Genomic DNA, 20,014 nt, shown 5'->3' with positions numbered 1-20,014 from the left:
AACCAGCGCCACAAACATGACAGTGATGATGATAATACTTTGCAAAGTCTCTTTGAAAACAGCGTCCTGATACGCACGTGCTGATTGCGCTCAAATCAGAATCAGGTGTTTCCCATAACGACCGGGTCGCAAGAGCGTGCACAACGCGCTCTGTGAGCGAGCGCAGCCACTCGAGCTGCGCCAAACTCAAGTGCATGACGGTGTGACAGTCAAGTGTTCACCTACTGTCTGACCACAACTTTTAGCTCGCCTGTATATCAGCATGCATTGCCACCAAAACGCCTCCTTTTCATCCATAACCCATCGTAAAGCATCACGAGCCGTAGTGTGACCGTAGCTGAAGAGTACATGTTCAAATGGCGTAGTTCAAGTGGAAAAGCTGAGAAAGAAGGGAGTGGTGCTGAGAATAACAAAAAAGTGACAGCACATGCCACTCAAATAAATCTTATTTCTTCATATCATTACAGTTCCCCTGGCTGCAAACCTTATGTAACATTAAATTGATTTGCTCAGTAATGTGGTAAATGATGAGGTGTAATATGAATGGTAATGTGATAATGCGCCGCATTATTGGGCTGTATTGTACTGTGTTATTGCGCAGAGCTCGGTGTGCTCTCTTGGAGCCAATAAACTCTTTTACACTCATCAATTACTGGGCTGTGATGCTCATTCGAGTCTTTTTTGTTTGTTTGTTTGTTTAGTTTCAGATAAAATGCATTTATCTTCTGTCATGGCTTTAATTCTTTTTTTTTTTTTTTTTTTTGCTGTTCTTCATAGACGCAAGGTTTAGCCTTGTGAGGAAAACGGTGCTTTATATCCCTCTGGAAGCCTTACAGTACAGCCCAGAGGTGGCGGCCAAAGACAAAGAGCTGGTGAAGAGGCTAGAGGGTAAGGACCAAGAAAGGGCGTGTGTGTGTGCATGCAAGAAAAGTGCACAGTTCATGTAAAAAGAATAAGCTTTCACACGATCACAAGACGGTTTGCCATTAAACCCCTTTTGCTTCATGGTTTGCGTTCTTCAGTGATCATGATCCACTGGACGCGGCAGATAACGGAGGTGCTGAACGTACAAGTGGCAGTAGATGTAGGAGACGGCTCTGGCCTTCTGGATGAGATCACCTTCTGGATGAACCGCTGTGATGATCTCTCTGGCATCACCGAGCAGCTCCAGAAACCAGGAGTTTGTCATATTCAAGCCATACTGCAGCTCTCCAAGTCCACATACGTGCAGCCGTTCTGCAACCTAGCCAGAGAAATTCAGGTGCTGCATCCTTTTGTGTTTGTGCATATATGTGTGTGTGTGTGTGTGTGTGTGTGTGTGTGTGTGTGTGTAAGACAAATTTACAGCTCCAGTATGACTTCATCTTACTATTTGGGAATGAGGCTATATTACATGGAGGTGTTATTATGACTTGGGCGATTCTGCTGATTTAAATCCCTATCGGCTGGTATTTTGTTGCTTCCGTTAATAATGATTGAGTTTTTTTTTCCCTTCTGGTCTTAGATCAGGTACTGCACTGCAAAAAATAAAAATCTTAGGAAGTTTATTTGTCTATTTTCAAGTCAAAACATCTAGCCACCCTTATTATAAGACATAATTGCCCAACAAGCAAAACCTCATTTAGCTAGAAAGGCTAGTTTTTAGACAGTCCATCTTGAAAATCTTGTAGAGACTAAGGCTACGTTCACACTGCAGGCTGAAGTGACTCAAATCCGATCTTTTCGCCCATATGTGACCTGTATCCGATCTTTTATTGACAATATGAACGACACAGATCCGATTTTTTCAAATCCAACCCAGGCCGTTTGGATATGTGGTCCTAATTCCGATTCCTATCCGCTCTTTTCATATGCGACTTCAGTCTGAACCGCCAGGTCGCATTCATCCGACTTACACGTCATCAACAAGCCACAAACGTCACTATTCTGCGCTGAAGTAGGCGACAGGTCTCTCAAAAAAAGTTACAACAACATGGCGCATAATCACGGGCACAGATAGAGGGTGGTACTCGTCCCACCCAGATTTAAATTCACCTCGTTCGGTCCCCCCCACTTATAGGGAGGAAAAAACGTCTATGCTGTCTTTCTTTGCATAAGGCAAACCTCACGGAAAAATCAAAAGACTAATTACCATTCGGTTTATTGAGGTGCACAGCAGTGCATACATAGTTGCAACAACTCACATAAAACAAAGACTGATATTCGGTTGGTTGAGCTGCGCAGACTGCACAGGTTGCGAGCTCGAGCTTGGTTGCTATGGTAACCCAAAACAAGTTTGACAGGCATATCAGGGTTGGGGTTGGTTTGCTGGCAGCTTTGTCCCCCCAGTTTTTTGTCCCCCCCAGTTCCAAAAACGTATCTGCGCCCCTGCGCATGACATCAATGTGAGGGACGCTTCGGGCTGTGAAGGTTCTGAATCTTCTCAATGGAAGGACGCAGAGGTTAGGGAGCTGATTTCCATTTGGGGGGATGCAGCTATTCAAGCTAGATTGGATGGGTCATACCGCAACCGGGCGGTTTTACTTCCGTAAACACTGGCCATGCTCACTGCGTGTGACGTCGTCGTATCCTACAATGCGCATGCGGAACACTTTTAGGTCGCTTTTCGTTCATACTGAGGATCACATACAAGTCGCATATATTTGTTAATGTGAACGACCTCACAAAAAAATCGGATTTCACAAAAAAATCGGAATTGAGCATTAAGCCTTGCAGTGTGAACGTAGCGAAAATGTCTTGAAAAAGTCTTATTTGGAGCACCTTTGAAAATAAAACAAGGTTTTTTTTAAACAAGTAAGTACATTTTGGACATTTGTCAAATGCGGTTCATCTTGTTTCAAGAAAAAAAAACAAAGTATGCTTGTTTTGGGAATAAATGAACTTTACTGAAATCTTTGAATCTTTCATTACAATTCAACTCCACCTTACAGATCCTAAGTTTACTGCGACTATTTTCTCAGTCATTCAGAGTGAGCTCCTTCTAGATCAGACCTGGGCATTTTACGGCCCGCGGGCCGCATCCGGCCCTTTGGTTCATTCTGACCGGCCCGCGTAAGGTTAATTAGAAATTACAAAATAAACTTATTTTCTCATTTTACCTCATGCATGGACTGACTGTGCATTGCTTTTATTTTGAAGTTGTGTTCAACAAAAACGCAATGCGCGCGACATGAACATGACATGAAATCCCATGAAACCTAATCCCACGATAACTACTTCTGTAATTTGTCCAGACCAACCACAAACTTGTACGTCATCCTTCAAACGGTCCAGCCAATCACATCGTGTGACGTCACCAGCAGGCGCCGGAGCCGATCTGATACTTACACCGAATCGACACGGCATCATTATAATATGATGTATCTTGCTTGATATTTGGAGTAGAAAGACAATATTGTGATGTCTTTATTGTGTTTTGGGGTGAATGTGACTGAAAAAAAAGGTACAAGTGTTCACATTTTGTTAACCATTGTTTTGGGAAATTTGATTGAATAAATGACATTTTTTGTAAGGCAACCTTGTTTTTTCCATACTCTTACCAGTCTTAGCAGCTTGTAAAAACAATGTTATTTACTGCTTTATATAAAGAAATACAATTAATATTATGCAGAATTTAGTTCAGCCTTTTGGTCCGGCCCTCCACAAAATTTTCTGTTTCTCATGTGGCCCCATGGAAAAAATAATTGCCCACCCCTGTTCTAGATGCTGTACAGACTCTAGACCAGACAAGTGCCTTCAAAAAGGCTATGAGTGAGCGGAGGGCGTTTTAGTGAGGTCTTTTTGGAATGCTATGAGTTAAGTTCAGTGGGGTTTTTTTTTGTTTGGTTGTTTTTTTTTTTTTTGTGCCTGATCTTGTAAACCCCTCGTACACATGAATAGTCAGCGCCCCCAAAATGCACTGTTGCTTTGGCGTTGTGTAAGCACTGTAAATCAAAATGCGTAGACTTTTATTTATTTATTTATTTATTTATTTTTTGGTGCCTGAGTTCCTGGGGAAGTGGAATCTTAAGAGATGTTTTAATGTTTGAATGTTGAAATGGGAAAAAAATAAACTTGTTGCAATGCTACACGTGTCATCAACTTGATTCAAGATCGTCTCTGGTCTCATATCTAGAGTATTTTACTAATTACAGGTCACAAAAGGAGAATCTTTTAAGCTAGCAATGCTTAGTTGTAGAATTTAACAATCCTAATATTAGTATATTTATCTTAAATTCAGTTTTTACTGCTAAGACTTTGTCATGAATTTAAGTGAAATACCCTTAAAGGAACAGTCCACCGTACTTCCATAATGAAATATGTTCTTCTCTGAATTGAGACGAGCTGCTCCGTACCTCTCCGAGCTTTGCGCGACCTCCCAGTCAGTCAGACGCGCTGTCACTCCTGTTAGCAATGTAGCTAGGCTCAGCATGGCCAATGGTATTTTTTGGGGCTGTAGTTAGATGCGACCAAACTCTTCCACGTTTTTCCTGTTTACATAGGTTTATATGACCAGTGATATGAAACAAGTTCAGTTACACAAATTGAAACGTAGCGATTTTCTATGCTATGGAAAGTCCGCACTATAATGACAGGCGTACTAACACCTTCTGCGCGCTTCGACAGTGCATTGATACCTTCACTCCTGTTTTTTAAATACCATTGGCCATACTGAGCCTAGCTACATTGCTAACAGGAGTGACAGCGCGTCTGACTGCGTCTGACTGACTGGGAGGTCGCGCAAAGCTCGGAGAGGTACGGAGCAGCTCGTCTCAATTCAGATAAGAGCATATTTCATTATGGAAGTACGGTGGACTGTTCCTTTAAAATGAAATAAATAAAAATGACTTGAATGGCTAAATGTAAGAAGTGCGATCTTGTTATAAGAACTATTTTGATTATTTTGAGTTAATCAGATCTCGCATAATAAGTTCCCCAATCTTATTTTGGAATTATTTCATCTAAAAACAGGTTGGATTTTTCATCTTACTTTAAGAAATCTTACCAGGTCAAATTTGACTAGTTCCACTGGCAGATTTTTTTCACCTGATTCAAGCAAATATGCTTTGTTTTAATCTTTTATTTCTTATTTTTGAAAGGCCATTTTTTGCAGTGTGAAGGGCAGCGTAGCTCGAGTCTTAAACCCCTAGCTTAATGCCGCATTGAGCCTCAAAGCTCCAGCAAGTGCAGGCATTTCATAAACTCTCCAAAGGCCAAGGAAAATCAATATCGTCAGACTGAAATAACGAGACATTCGAAGCTGATTGACCCTGCATTTCATGTAATTGCTGCTCTTAATGTTCGAGCTGTAGGGAGAGAGTCAGCAGTATGTTGGATCACAGCTTTGTGATGGTAGATAAGCGAGGGGTTTCCAAAATACTCTTGTGAACGGTGACACTGAGTTTAAATTAAGTATTGAACCGGGTGTAGTTGAGGTAACATAAGACAAAGGACTAAGTGCAGCGAATTTAGGTGTCGTCGAGCCGGTTATAGGGAATAACGTTCCCGGAACCAAATCGAATGTGACATTGAATCAAATTGAATTAAGCCTTGTTAAGCTGATTTCCACCGAATAGAACGGAGTTGACTATTGTCGATGTTTTAAATTAAACATCAAACGATGACGAATGTTTTTGTCTTCCCCTGCAGGATGGCTTTCAGCAGGCCCAGTCGAACCTGTCTTTCCTGTGCCTGCTGAAGGAGCCATGTGAGGAACTTGCCCAGCTCAAACCTCGCCAGATAGCAAACAAACTGGGCCATATCCTTAACCTTATCCATTTCATCTGGGTGAACTCTCCCTACTACAACACCCCTGCGAGGATCACAGTGCTCTTAATTAAGGTACAGCAAAGCATTTCTTCACTCGCTACTGATTTCTCAGGTCTCCTCAAACCAAACACGCTTCCCAATTACTTCTCAACCAGCCAAGGATGGCAGCCACGTACTTTTTGGTCAATGCTCACTATCTTTGCTTGTCAGCTCAGCTGCAGTATCTCCCTAAAACCACACAGACCTGCCCAGTCATCAGGTTCCACCCCCGCTCTCTTTTCCTTCTTGGTTCTTGGTACTTCAAAGCCTGTTGGGCTTCAGGCCTCTGCTCAATAGATAAGCCATCAGCTGTGGCTCTGTAGCTCATGTAACACATGTGCTTTAGATCATTGGGTGAGTGCCCTGCTTTTGTGTGCTCCAGGCTTCCCAATACCATTTGCTCACAGCTTTGCTCGCTTTTCATTTCCTTCTCCACTTCCTCAAGAGCGAAGGGAAAAACGTTTAACCTCTCATAATTACACTCTGACCCTTCGTCCGCTGGAATCACACGCTCTCTTTGCTGTCGCATTTCTCGTTTTTCCTGCCTTTTTTTCCTCTCTTTCATTCTCGTCTTTGATAATATATCAAGGCAGGTTGGCCTGCTACAGAAACATTCAGTCTAATTGTTTCCTTATGGGCAGTAGTAGACGCTCGTGTTGGACCCATAGCCACCCGCCATCTCTATTGAGTATGTCTGATTACTGGCAAATCGTACTGTAGAATTAAGAACAGTGTTGTGTGGGCTGTTGCAATGTCTCATTTGTTTGTTCGGCCAGTAAGGGCCCAGTCCCACTATACCTATAACTACAGCTATGACGATACCTCTGGCTGAATTTAGTTCCAGTCTGGAGCAGTCACACCACAACTATAATCCCGACTATAATATCACTTGGTGCTGCCACTCAGGGAAATAAACGTACGCAACTTAGGAATAGTCATGGAAGTTTTTCCAAGTAGTAGCGCATTATTCCGGGTCATACTGTACAGCTTGGACTTCAAAACAACTCATGCACACACTCCGGTGGGTGATAAAATACAGACAGGTCAGAAACTACAGAAATAATAAAAAAGGATATAAAATACGGCTGCATCACGGATGCTAATAATTTACGGATCGGTCGCGGACGTTTCAGTATATTACAGATTGGTTACTGATTTCATCCGGATGATGCATCACGGATAAAAAATTAAGAAGTCTAAAACAATGAAATGTTTGGACTGCCGGAGTTCATAATTAAAATATCTTACCTGCATTTAGGTCTTTACTTTATTAATTTACTTTTGATAGTTCATGGAAAATCACATATCCGTGAATAAAAGATTCGTGCTTTGCGTTCTATTTTTTATCTTCCATGAACCCGTATTCTGTGATTTCATGATGCAACAAGGCTGTACAAACATGCCCAAGGGAAAATACAGTGGGGCAAAAAAATATTTAGTCAGCCACCAATTGTGCAAGTTCTCCCACTTAAAAAGATGAGAGAGGCCTGTAATTTTCATCATAGGTACACTTCAACTATGAGAGACAGAATGGGGGGAAAGAATCCAGGAAATCACATTGTAGGATTTTTAATGAATTAATTGGTAAATCCCTCGGTAAAATAAGTATTTGGTCACCTACAAACAAGCAAGATTTCTGGCTCTCACAGACCTGTAACTTCTTCTTTAAGAGGCTCCTCTGTCCTCCACTCGTTACCTGTATTAATGGCACCTGTTTGAACTCGTTATCAGTATAAAAGACACCTGTCCACAACCTCAAACAGTCACACTCCAAACTCCACTATGGCCAAGACCAAAGAGCTGTCAAAGGACACCAGAAACAAAATTGTAGACCTGCACCAGGCTGGGAAGACTGAATCTGCAATAGGTAAGCAGCTTGGTGTGAAGAAATCAACTGTGGGAGCAATTATTAGAAAATGGAAGACATACAAGACCACTGATAATCTCCCTCGATCTGGGGCTCCACGCAAGATCTCACCCCGTGGGGTCAAAATGATCACAAGAATGGTGTGCAAAAATCCCAGAACCACATGGGGGGACCTAGTGAATGATCTGCAGAGAGCTGGGACCAAAGTAACAAAGGCTACCATCAGTAACACACTACGCCGCCAGGGACTCAAATCCTGCAGTGCCAGACGTGTCCCCCTGCTTAAGCCAATACATGTCCAGGCCCGTCTGAAGTTTGCTAGAGAGCATTTGGATGATCCAGAAGAGGATTGGGAGAATGTCATATGGTCAGATGAAACCAAAATAGAACTTTTTGGTAAAAACTCAACTTGTTGTGTTTGGAGGAGAAAGAATGCTGAGTTGCATCCAAAGAACACCATACCTACTGTGAAGCATGGGGGTGGAAACATCATGCTTTGGGGCTGTTTTTCTGCAAAGGGACCAGGACGACTGATCCGTGTAAAGGAAAGAATGAATGGGGCCATGTATCATGAGATTTTGAGTGAAAACCTCCTTCCATCAGCAAGGGCATTGAAGATGAAACATGGCTGGGTCTTTCAGCATGACAATGATCCCAAACACACCACCCGGGCAACGAAGGAGTGGCTTCGTAAGAAGCATTTCAAGGTCCTGGAGTGGCCTAGCCAGTCTCCAGATCTCAACCCCATAGAAAATCTTTGGAGGGAGTTGAAAGTCCGTGTTGCCCAGCGACAGCCCCAAAACATCACTGCTCTAGAGGAGATCTGCATGGAGGAATGGGCCAAAATACCAGCAACAGTGTGTGAAAACCTTGTGAAGACTTACAGAAAACGTTTGACCTCTGTCGTTGCCAACAAAGGGTATATAACAAAGTATTGAGATGAACTTTTGTTATTGACCAAATACTTATTTTCCACCATAATTTGCAAATAAATTCTTTAAAAATCAGACAATGTGATTTTCTGGATTTTTTTTTTCTCATTTTGTCTCTCAAAGTTGAGGTATACCTATGATGAAAATTACAGGCCTCTCTCATCTTTTTAAGTGGGAGAACTTGCACAATTGGTAACTGACTAAATACTTTTTTGCCCCACTGTATAACACGTGCTCAGGCAACGTCACATGTAAACAGTTACCTGATTGGTCAGATGTTTATCGGATCAGGTCCAGGCCTGGAAAAATGGCTCCAGAAGCAATCTCACCGATACGGATAAACCCAGGCCTGGGCTACAGGTATCGTTATCGGTCTGGTGTGACCACCAACCATATAAACCGCAGCAGACCGATTTATTTATAGTTATCGGTATAGTTATCGGTATTGTGGGACCGGGCCTTAAGTCATCCTAGTTCTTTTACTCACATGACTTCTTTTCTGTATGCTCTTTTTGTTTTCTGATTGCGCCCTACATAATCTCAGCCTCAGACGCTTCGCTCCAGGCCATTTAATGTACCTTTCAGAATTTCATGGGCGGTCTAGACCTTCATGTACAATGTACCGTATGCATGTACTGACTAGGAAACTAACACTGGGACAGTATTTTAAAGCAAGATCGATGCGATTGAACAACATTTTTGAGCTTCATAGCATCTTGTCTTTCAAGGCTATTTAAGAAATCTTTTAAAGACTCAGTGTCGAGTAAACAAGAACCTCTGCTGCTGGTGGGGTTCCAGGATGTTGCAGACAGGTCTGTTTTTGTTGGCGCACCATTTTCAGTCTGTGGTTGGTTGTTAGTCAGATTGCTTCTTCCTGTGAAAACAAGCGGTTCTTGGCAGGGCTCTATACATACCGACGTGATTTTTATTTGCGAGAAAAAGTCATTAGCAGATTCTATCACGAAGCCCAAACTCGCCCATATTCTCAATGACGTCAGTCTTAACTCAAGGTACAGTTTGATTGTCTTAAATATTTTCCTTACCTGAAGTAAAATATCGGTTTGTAGAATTTATTCCCAAACTGCTATACCAGTCATGTTTCTGAAGCAGAAACCTCCATTTCCAGGTATTCTTGCTGGAACATTGAATGTGTGAAGCAGAATGAACGCTGCCAGTGACTTATACATGTATCCTCTATGGAGGTCTTGTATGGATATCGTCTGGAATAATAGCGTAATTTTTCTTCATTTTTTTTTTCTTTCCACAATGGTATGAATGCGCTTAAAGTATACAGCCGTCTGCAAGGCTCCATCGACGCTCAGTGGCCTGGATCTTTCTACCAGGTTCACTAATAAAGTAAATTGTCCTTATACGCTGATTTTGGACGAGACTTCTATACATGACACCCTTAATCATTGCAAGAGAACAGCAAAGCTGGTTTTAGATCAGAATACAAGGGTAATATCTGTCAACGTGCTGGCCCATATATGCCACACTGCTTTTAATGTTTTTATTGGCTGTGTGCAAGTTGCATGTTAGCAGTGGTGTGTTTAATGGAAGTGAAATGGCCCCAGTTATTGCTGCATCGCTCCACTGAGGTTTTAACTGTTCTCTTTTTTTGGGGAGGAGGGGGTTGTTGGGGTGGGGGGGGGGCTTTCAGAGCATGTCTTCGTGCAGTCAGGAAAAAAAAAAGTAATGGAAGAAAAGTCTGTTCCTTCAGCTAGGAACAATGATTGTGTGCTATTTGAGCTCGAATTTGATGGTGAAAGAGAGAAAGAAAGAAAGAGGTACAGGCTAAGGAAAATTATCCATGATTCAGTTTCCAACACACGTTTCCAGATAATAATTTCTAATCAAAGAGTCATTGCGTCCATGTGTGTGTGTGTTTTCCTCTGCTTCCGCTTTTAGCAGTACTTGATTTTTTGGGTTTGTTTTCTCCCTCTTTTTTTTTTTTGTTTAATGCTGGCCCTAATTTCCTAACTTTCTGATTGGCCGACTGACTCTTTGATTATTGAAACTTGCATCCAAGTGACTCTCAGAATACACTGCCTCTTCTGATGATGAGTCACAACCCAGCTAACAGTTTTACGTAGTAACTACGTACTTGCAACGTAGTGGTTTGGTAGATGTTACGTAGTGTTTTTATGTAGTTACTATGTAAAATTCTGGACTACCAGCAACGTTTTTACTACATCGCAAAGTTACGTAGACATACATGTTAACCTATACGGAATGTCCGTATTTTATACGGATTTGATTCAATAAACGTAGTATACGGGCGTATAAATAAAGTTATACGGATTCTTTAAAAAAAAAACTTCAATATTTATTTCGAGCTATAATCAATTCCCACGATGATAAAAGAGCGCATAACATTTACAAACGTACTGTACACCACAGCCAGCCAGTAAAGAGTCTTATGAAATCGCGCGTTATCTTGTGGTAGCGAGACTTCGTTCCACTTTTGATCATGCGCACACCGCATTGCGAGAATCCCGCCAACCGGGAAGTCATAGACATATAAACATAGACGCCGCCTTCTGCATAGAATCATACGTCATCCTCGCCGCCATATTGGATGTGGCAAAGTGGAGATTCTTCAACAGTCTCTGGTATAGCGTCTAGACAGTAGCCGAGAATAAAGATGCCTCATTCATGTGCTGCGTTTAACTGTACCAACAGGTTTACCGTCCAAACGAGATCATATGGGATTACCTTTCACAGGCGAGACTGGAAAAATACTTTTCATTGTATTTGGTCATTATAACGTAATTTTACGAACAGATTTTTCTGACTTTGTGGCTAATATGAAGTCTCGCGCATAATAGCCGCTCGGTGAAACCTGTCTCCAAACAACGAAGTATTTCCTTCGTAACTACGCTGATAACACTTTGTGTTTTTGTCAAACATTGGAGCTTTGTATTCATTCTGAAGGTTTATTGTTATTAATATTGAATAAAAAGTAACTGGGATATATCATTGTTAATTATCATTCAAATTTTAGGTAAATTATTTTAATTTGCATCTTATACGGATTTTATAAGGGAAATACGGATTTTGGAGGTTGGTTATACAGGTTTGATTGACCAAAGGTTGACATGTATGCGTAGAGAAATTACATACCCATCACCTTCCCACTACCCTATGGGGACCTTCCCACTATACTATGGATACTTTCACACTCATATGGGCACGTTCTCACCACCTTACATTTTCACATTCTTTCTACTACCTTACAAAACCCGAGTAATATTATGCAGAAAACATGGAAGAAGCAACAATATTTTGCATTTATTTCAACAACAAAAAAAAAAAAGCTGCATCAGCCAGGTTAGGTTAGAAATCTCATCTCATCTCATTATCTCTAGCCACTTTATCCTGTTCTACAGGGTCGCAGGCAAGCTGGAGCCTATCCCAGCTGACTACGGGCGAAAGGCGGGGTACACCCTGGACAAGTCGCCAGGTCATCACAGGGCTGACACATAGACACAGACAACCATTCACACTCACATTCACACCTACGGTCAATTTAGGCTACGTTTACATTACGTCGAATCAGCGGATCATCAGATTAACGTTCTTAAAACGACTCGCGTTTACACTAAAACCGTTAGCCGTGCACACAGCAACACCAATACGCGGATACGCTCGGCTCCGCAGGCATCCTGCGCTCCAAATCACTCCGCCCTGAACAGCGAGTGCCCTCTGGAGGGTGCGCACTCCGGCCCTGCGCAGCTCACAGAGCGCGCGAGTGAAGTGAACAAGCCACGATTCGGGACTGAGCCGCTGTGTGTGAGATCCCAGCGCATATCACTTATTACTTGCAAGTGGAAGGATGGCAAGCCTAAAGACAATCATAACTACACAATGGGCAGTATTTGCATCAGTATTTGCAGTATTTTCATACTTTTATACTCTTTAATGAAAGGTGATACAAGGCGGAAGTCTGCGCCGTTTTTCAGCAGTCGCGTCACATGACCAACGCCAGCGAATCAGGAAGGTGGATGTCACAGTGACGTTGTCCAATGAGACGCCAGCTAGAGCTCAGCACAGCGTATTCGCGTATTCTCAATGTTTACACAGCACCGGAGCTGATACGATCTAGATTGAATACGTGGACGCTGGCGGATTCCCGTTTCCCCGCTTTTTCAGGGGGGTTAATGTAAACGGACAGTGCATCCGCGAAGAAAACGAGACAGATACGGTCTAGTGTAAACGTAGCCTTAGAGTCACCAGTTAACCTAACCTGCATGTCTTTGGACTGTGGGGGAAACCGGAGCACCCGGAGGAAACCCACGCGGACATGGGGAGAACATGCAAACTCCACACAGAAAGGCCCTCGCCGGCCACGGGGCTCGAACCCGGACCTTCTTGCTGTGAGGCGACAGTGCTATAGGTTAGAAATGCGAACCATATATTATATATATAACTAGATAGAACTTGACGCCAACGGCGTCGATGGGGATGCCTCCGCCTGGTAGACTACACACTTTATTAAGTTGTGATTTGGGGATGGACATTTGACCTCACAGTAATCTTGACCTGTGACCTTTAAACCTCAAAATCTAATCAGTTCATGTTTGTCCCCAAATGCACAGATGGTGAAAGTGTGGTGAAATTCCTTTCATTTGCCTTGGAGATATTGTGTTCACAAGGTTTCCGGACAGACATTTGACCTCACAGTGACCTTGACCTTAGACCATTTGATCTCAAAATCTAATCATTTAATCTTTGTCCCAAAGTGCACAAATGGTGAAAGTTTGGTGAAATTCCTGTCATTAGCCTTTGAGATATGGCGTTCACAAGGTTTTGGGATGGACGCACGGACAGATGCACGGACAGACGCACGGACAGACGGACAACCCGAAAACACAATGCCTCCTGCACCTTAAGGTGGCGGAGGCATAAAAATAAAACTGTATGTAGAAGTACAATTGACAATCATAACAGGTCATGTTAGATTTAAAGCCATGATTTAAGTTAGTTTTATAGCTGCAGAATGTGATTTAGGATTGTTAGATTTAACCAGTCTCTCCAGTGTTGAATTTGAAATTGAAATGATTGAATGCTAGATTGAATGTTAGATTTAAAGCTGCATTAAGTGATTTAAGTTAGTTTTATAGTTTTAGAATGCAGAATGTAATTTAGGATTGTTAAGACTTTATGATTTTAATATTTAGCTTCTTAGATCCTTTGTTGACTGTTCCTGTGTGGCTTCCTGTAAAAGTTACTGTGACCTTCTTCCAGTGGAGAAGACACTTCTTTGCTAAGACTAAACCTAGTAGAATTGTCGTAAAAACATCTCGCGCTTTGACGTGCGTAAATGTTGAGTTGCTGAGTTGTTAAAAAAACATCCATTGACATGAAATATATTGCTTATGATTGATCCAAGGTTTCACTCACACACATATTGATGGGATTAAGATGTGATTTGCTGACTTAGCACAAGATATCAACACATTCATTCACACACACACACACACACACACACACACACACACACTCATGCGCACACACATACACGCACACACACATTCATGCATATACACACACATTCATTCACACACACACACACACGCACACACACACACACACACACACACACACATTCATGCACACACACACACACACACACACACACACACACACATTCATGCACACACACATACACACACACACATCCATGCATACACACACACACACACACACACACACACATTCATGCACACACACATACACACACATTCATGCACATGCACACACATGCGCACACACACACACACACACACACATACACACACACACACACACACACACACATTCATGCATACACACACACACACACACGCACGCACGCACACACATACACGACAGACACAACAGACAAACACAGCTGCCTTTTAGAGAGATAAACAGACATTTGTTCTGATTATAATTTGTTATAAAAGGGTTTTTTTTGAATGCTGTATCTTTGGTGAAAAAGCTGTGAATAAACGGCCAATCTCTGGTTTTCTGGTCTGTTTTTTTCGCGGTGTTTTTTTCGCCCCAGAATTCTGCAGGTGGCACGAGGGCATTGGTCTCGAGAAGCCGTTCCAGCTGGGGGAACCTTTACAGGTCACATGTTGTAGTTTCACAGGATGAAATAGAAGATTAATACATGCATTACCTGAATCAAATGTAATCATGAATATGCAAAGGAAAGGTATTATTCTGCACTTTTATGATGGCCGCTGGTCAGATATTGCATTACACTAAAATGGCATAAAAACCTACAGACACTGACTGCCATATTTACACACATGCCAACCATTATTTTTGTTCTGGCTCTAGAAAATACTTAATGGTGAACCAGTATTCAATAATATAAATTCTAGCAGTGAAAGAGCTAACAGCTGTCTCTGGTTTCTGAATCAGATGAATGGTGGGTTGGTACAGTAGTTCTCTCCTTAGTTGTTGCAGCCACAGCAGCGTGAGCCTGCAAATATAATTATAATCAATGATAAATTGGGAAATCCTTGTTTACCATTATATGGTCAGATTAAGCGATGTATGTACACATGAAATATTTGCAAAAGGTAAGTACCTACAGGTAATTCTGCACAATTTCATCTACACACATCAGAACCTTTCTCTGATAATCTTTAAAAACACATAAAAAGGAAATGGTTAGTGTCATGGGCCACATAAAAACGAGTGAGCATTATGCATTTATGAATTAAAGACATACATTTAAAAAATGGTTGGATTTTATGATAAAATACCAAACATTAGGGGCGGCACAGTGGTGTAGTGGTTAGCGCTGTTGCCTCACAGCAAGAAGGTCCGGGTTCGAGCCCCGTGGCCGGCGAGGGCCTTTCTGTGTGGAGTTTACATGTTCTCCCCGTGTCCGCGTGGGTTTCCTCCGGGTGCTCCGGTTTCCCCCACAGTCCAAAGACATGCAGGTTAGGTTAACTGGTGACTCTAAATTGACCGTAGGTGTGAATGTGAGTGTGAATGGTTGTCTGTGTCTGTGTGTCAGCCCTGTGATAACCTGGCGACTTGTCCAGGGTGTACCCCGCCTTTCACCCGTAGTCAGCTGGGATAGGCTCCAGCTTGCCTGCGACCCTGTAGAACAGGATAAAGCGGCTAGAGATAATGAGATGAGATGTGAATATCAGTTCAGTGTGATTCCAAGTGAAAATTGTCGCTAATTCGCATATTTTATCGCAATTGTTGTGTCTCCAACTATAGTCGCGGGCTGTCGCAGCCCAGTGAGATCCTACCCTTATTAGTCAAATACATATGTAAACAGTAATCTGTGATATCAAATGGACTTTTAATAATCTGAGTAAGTTTTTAGGAATAGATTCCACTCTTAGACAGCAAAACACGTTGTCAAGCAGGGCAAGAGACGTAATCCCATGGTTAATTAATTTGGCAAACACGTAATTATTGACAGTCATTTGAATTTGTGAAATGATCAGAAGTGACTGAAGTTATCTATGAAGGTGCCACAATTCAAGGTTTGTTATGGCTTCACTACAAATATCCAAAGACACCAAAGAATCCGATTTTCAGTCCACGTTTCAGGGATCAACAACTGATCCTTAACATGCACAGCAGCAGAAATTCCAGCTTCCAGTCCCTAAGCAATCATGATAAACCCCTTCCTATATCAAGAGGAGTATTTTTTTCAATTATCGTGACCATAATCCAGAGTTGTGCTAAGAGACTTTAAAACTTGTGCTAAAAGACTTTTGTGCGAAATAGCCGGATACCCCCAATACAGTGTGAAATTTTTATTTAATACCATTATCTTGAGTACTGCAACTAAAACAAGTTACCACATTTTGCTGTGAATGTCATTCCATTACTGAAGAACCCTATTATTATTTATTCTATCCACATTCACCGGATATGAGCAATCGTGCGCTCTGATTGGCTACTCTACTACTAAGATATCAGCTCATATACCGTGAGTAGAGAAAAACAAAATGGTGGCGTGTTTTGCTGAACCAACCGAGGACGAAATAAAAAACTCTACTCGAGAACAAAACCACAAAAAAAAAAAAAGCAACAAAATATGGAATACAAATATTTGATGGTAGGAGCGTATCGTTTTTTTAATTTTTCAAGAATTATCATGATCGCATTTTTCACAAATTGCTCCTGGTTTGTTTACGTTCTAAGCAGAAATGATTTTGTCGGACGTTTTGTATAAAGTTTTTAATTTATCGAATTTGCAAAAAATAAAAATGCTCTGTTTCTCAAAATCCAGTGACTGTGGATAGAATAAAAGAGTTATTCCACTCAATCTCATCGTACACGGCTTATAGCCGACTCAGTGCTACTGTACGCGACTCATCGGCTATCAGCTCGTGTACGACTCGATTTCGTGGAATAATTGTTCAGTGAAAGTTATAGTGAGTGCCTGGTCTAATGCTGTGTTCACACTTATACCGGTACGAAAGTGGTATAACTGTATCGATACAAAGTATACCGGTACAGTTTAGTGCATCTGTCCACACTAGCGAGAAATGTTTGCGGTTTTCTTTCACGGTAGTTGAAATGCGCGTGCGCGAAATGTTTCCGTGGTTACCGAGTAACTTCCTTCCGAGAATATGGCGGATGAAACAACGTGTGTGCGCTTTTTGTTGTCAATGTACAGTCTGTATTTCTGGTGGTCATTTATTCAGTCGAATCGTATAAAACGCGCGAGGCAGTTGAGAAAGAAACAAAGAAAACGAATCTCCCTTTCTCCCCCTCACTTTCTCCCTCTTCCCTTCTCTTCCCCTCACTTTCTCCCTCTTTCCTTCTCTTCCCCTCCCTTTCTCTCCCTTTTCCCCTCTTCCTCCTTTCTTCCTCCCTCTTTCCCCCTCCCTCCCTCCCTCCCTCCTTCCTCCCCCTCTCCCTTTCTCCCCCCTTTCTTTTCTCCATGTAGCTCCACGGTCGTTTCGTTTTCGCATGCGCATTATATTTGTATCGATACAGAGCCGCTTCATCTGTCCACACTACAGCGAAGCGCTACAGTACCGATACTGTACCGGTACGAAACCCATACATTTGTGGGTTTCGTTCCGATACAGTTATACTGCTACAGTACCGGTATAGAGGTTTTTCACCTGACGTCACAGGGTCACGTGACGCCCCGGTGTCCGCCATTTTGAAGGTCAAGCTAGCTAATGTCAACAACATAGCTAGTATGTTACTGTAGCAATGTTTACGTTCAGTCATTTGGATGACTGTTAAAACCTTTCAGTCTCAAGTTTTTCCTTTACTGTATTTACTAGTTTACTGAGCTAGCGCGCTCGGGCAAGCCGGGAGCTAGCGCGCTCGGGCAGGCCGGGAGCTAGCGCGCTCGGGCAGGCCGGGAACTAGCGTGTGCCAGAGCGCGCTAGCTCCCAGCTTGCCCGAGCGCGCTAGCTCAGTAAACTAGCAAATACAGTAAAGGAAAAACTTGAGACTGAAAGGTTTTAACAGTCATCCAAATGACTGAACATAAACATTGCTACAGTAACATACTAGCTATGTTGTTGACATTAGCTAGTGCTAACAGCTAGCTGCTAGTACACTGCTACAACACAGACACCAACCCTAATAATACAGTTCTTGGTCATTGCCTGCTAACAGCAAATTTATAACGGGCCATGTCTCAACAGACTAAGAAGTTATTTCAATGACATTTAATAACATTTTGTTTATCCTGAGGACCGAAAGTAAATGAAAATGTGAACAAACCTTAGCTGTAATAAGATGGCGACCACCGGCTCCAGGGACGACCCACTGATGTAGGCATGTTACCCAGCCTGACACAAAATATTTGTAGGCATCCAAACTCTTATACGCTTTCAGATCAATACCTGTGTATGGCGATGGGTTTTTAACGACATAGGTATACAGATCTAGCGGGAGTCGCCATTGTTGTGACCGCCAAAATGGCGCCATCTACTTGTCGACATGGCAACGGTCACGTGGGTCGAAAACCTCTATAGTTGCTAGTGTGGACAGGTGTTGGGGTACGAAAGTAGTATCGTATCGGTACAAAATCCCTAGTGTGGACAGGGTATAAGACTAGCTAACTAACTTGCTTGTTCTCAGCCAAACTATAGAGAAAACCGAATCAGATAAGAGGAACATCCCGAATACTGTCCTATTGGCAAAACTAGGATTGTCTAATAGTATTGAGCTGGTGTAGTCAATGTCATGTTAGTATTATTATCCAGTCAGTCATTTCTAGAGGGTATGGATGCGTGACTGGTTTGCTGTCCCATGTAATGCCAGGAGTAAAAAACAGTGCAGACACACATGGCGGGCGGCACGGTGGTGTAGTGGTTAGCGCTGTCGCCTCACAGCAAGAAGGTCCTGGGTTCGAGCCCCGGGGCCGGCGAGGGCCTTTCTGTGCAGAGTTTGCATGCTCTCCCCGTGTCCACGTGGGTTTCCTCCGGGTGCTCCGGTTTCCCCCACAGTCCAAAGACATGCAGGTTAGGTTAACTGGTGACTCTAAATTGACCGTAGGTGTGAATGTGAGTGTGAATGGTTGTCTGTGTCTATGTGTCAGCCCTGTGATGACCTGGCGACTTGTCCAGGGTGTACCCCGCCTTTCACCCGTAGTCAGCTGGGATAGGCTCCAGCTTGCCTGCGACCCTGTAGAACAGGATAAAGCGGCTACAGATAATGAGATGAGATGAGAGACACACATGGCCATTAGTAATGTTCTGAACCAGCATTCACACACTAATATCCTCATCATTATTTCATACCTGAGATCTCTGGCTTTACAAGCTCCTCTGTTTCTGTCTCATCCCGGATATTCAAGACCATCTGCTGTTTTTTTTTTTTTTTTAAATGTTTAGCCTCTCTTCCCTCTATTTCCGACATCCAATAAATCTCAGCCTGCCCTGTCGACCCCTAACAGAGAAAACTCTGGTGTTATTTCATTAGGTTCTAAAGTGAAAACTTGCTCACTGATGCCAAAATTGACAATATATAGATACTCAGGATAGGAATGTGATTAGTCAGGGACTTAAAAGCTCTCGGGAACAAGACTTAAAGAACTTATGCTATTTTCATTTCGAGCATTTTCCTTTGCGTCTCGTAAAGGATGAGACAAAGAAAAGATTATGAACTCCTAAGCTGGTTAATGCCATAGATTCCTCAGTATTTTGGTAAAATGAGAGTTCAGAGTTATATTACATATCAATTTAATTAACTTCATTGTCGGTTCAGAAGCTGTAAAACATTTTCTCTCTTCAGCATGACGCACACAGTCTCTGCGCAGCTCAGTCCAGCGCTTGGTGATTTCTCAGTCTGGATTAACCCACTGATCAGAGAAATGAAAATGGATCCGTCATTTCACATCCTCCACTTTATTCATCATATTTAATCATTACACGTTCTACGCTTCCCGTCAGTCTATCTATCTATCTATCTTTTCTTTTTTTTTTCCCTC

General features: G+C 42.3%; 1 protein-coding gene across 1 annotated transcript in view; it reads left to right on the top strand.

Annotated features, from left to right (window-relative positions):
- dnah2 (dynein, axonemal, heavy chain 2) overlaps window positions 1-20,014 on the top strand; it is a 432,951-nt gene that overhangs the window by 22,041 nt on the left and 390,896 nt on the right. The window contains exons 6-8 of the mRNA XM_060919614.1: window positions 778-888; window positions 1,023-1,261; window positions 5,629-5,820. Coding sequence (XP_060775597.1) covers window positions 778-888; window positions 1,023-1,261; window positions 5,629-5,820 — 542 coding nt within the window. The remainder of the gene's footprint in view (window positions 1-777; window positions 889-1,022; window positions 1,262-5,628; window positions 5,821-20,014) is intronic.

This window comes from Neoarius graeffei, chromosome 1, assembly GCF_027579695.1.
Source record: "Neoarius graeffei isolate fNeoGra1 chromosome 1, fNeoGra1.pri, whole genome shotgun sequence".
NCBI classification, from domain to species: domain Eukaryota; kingdom Metazoa; phylum Chordata; class Actinopteri; order Siluriformes; family Ariidae; genus Neoarius; species Neoarius graeffei.
This window is presented reverse-complemented; position numbering and strand designations above follow the sequence as displayed.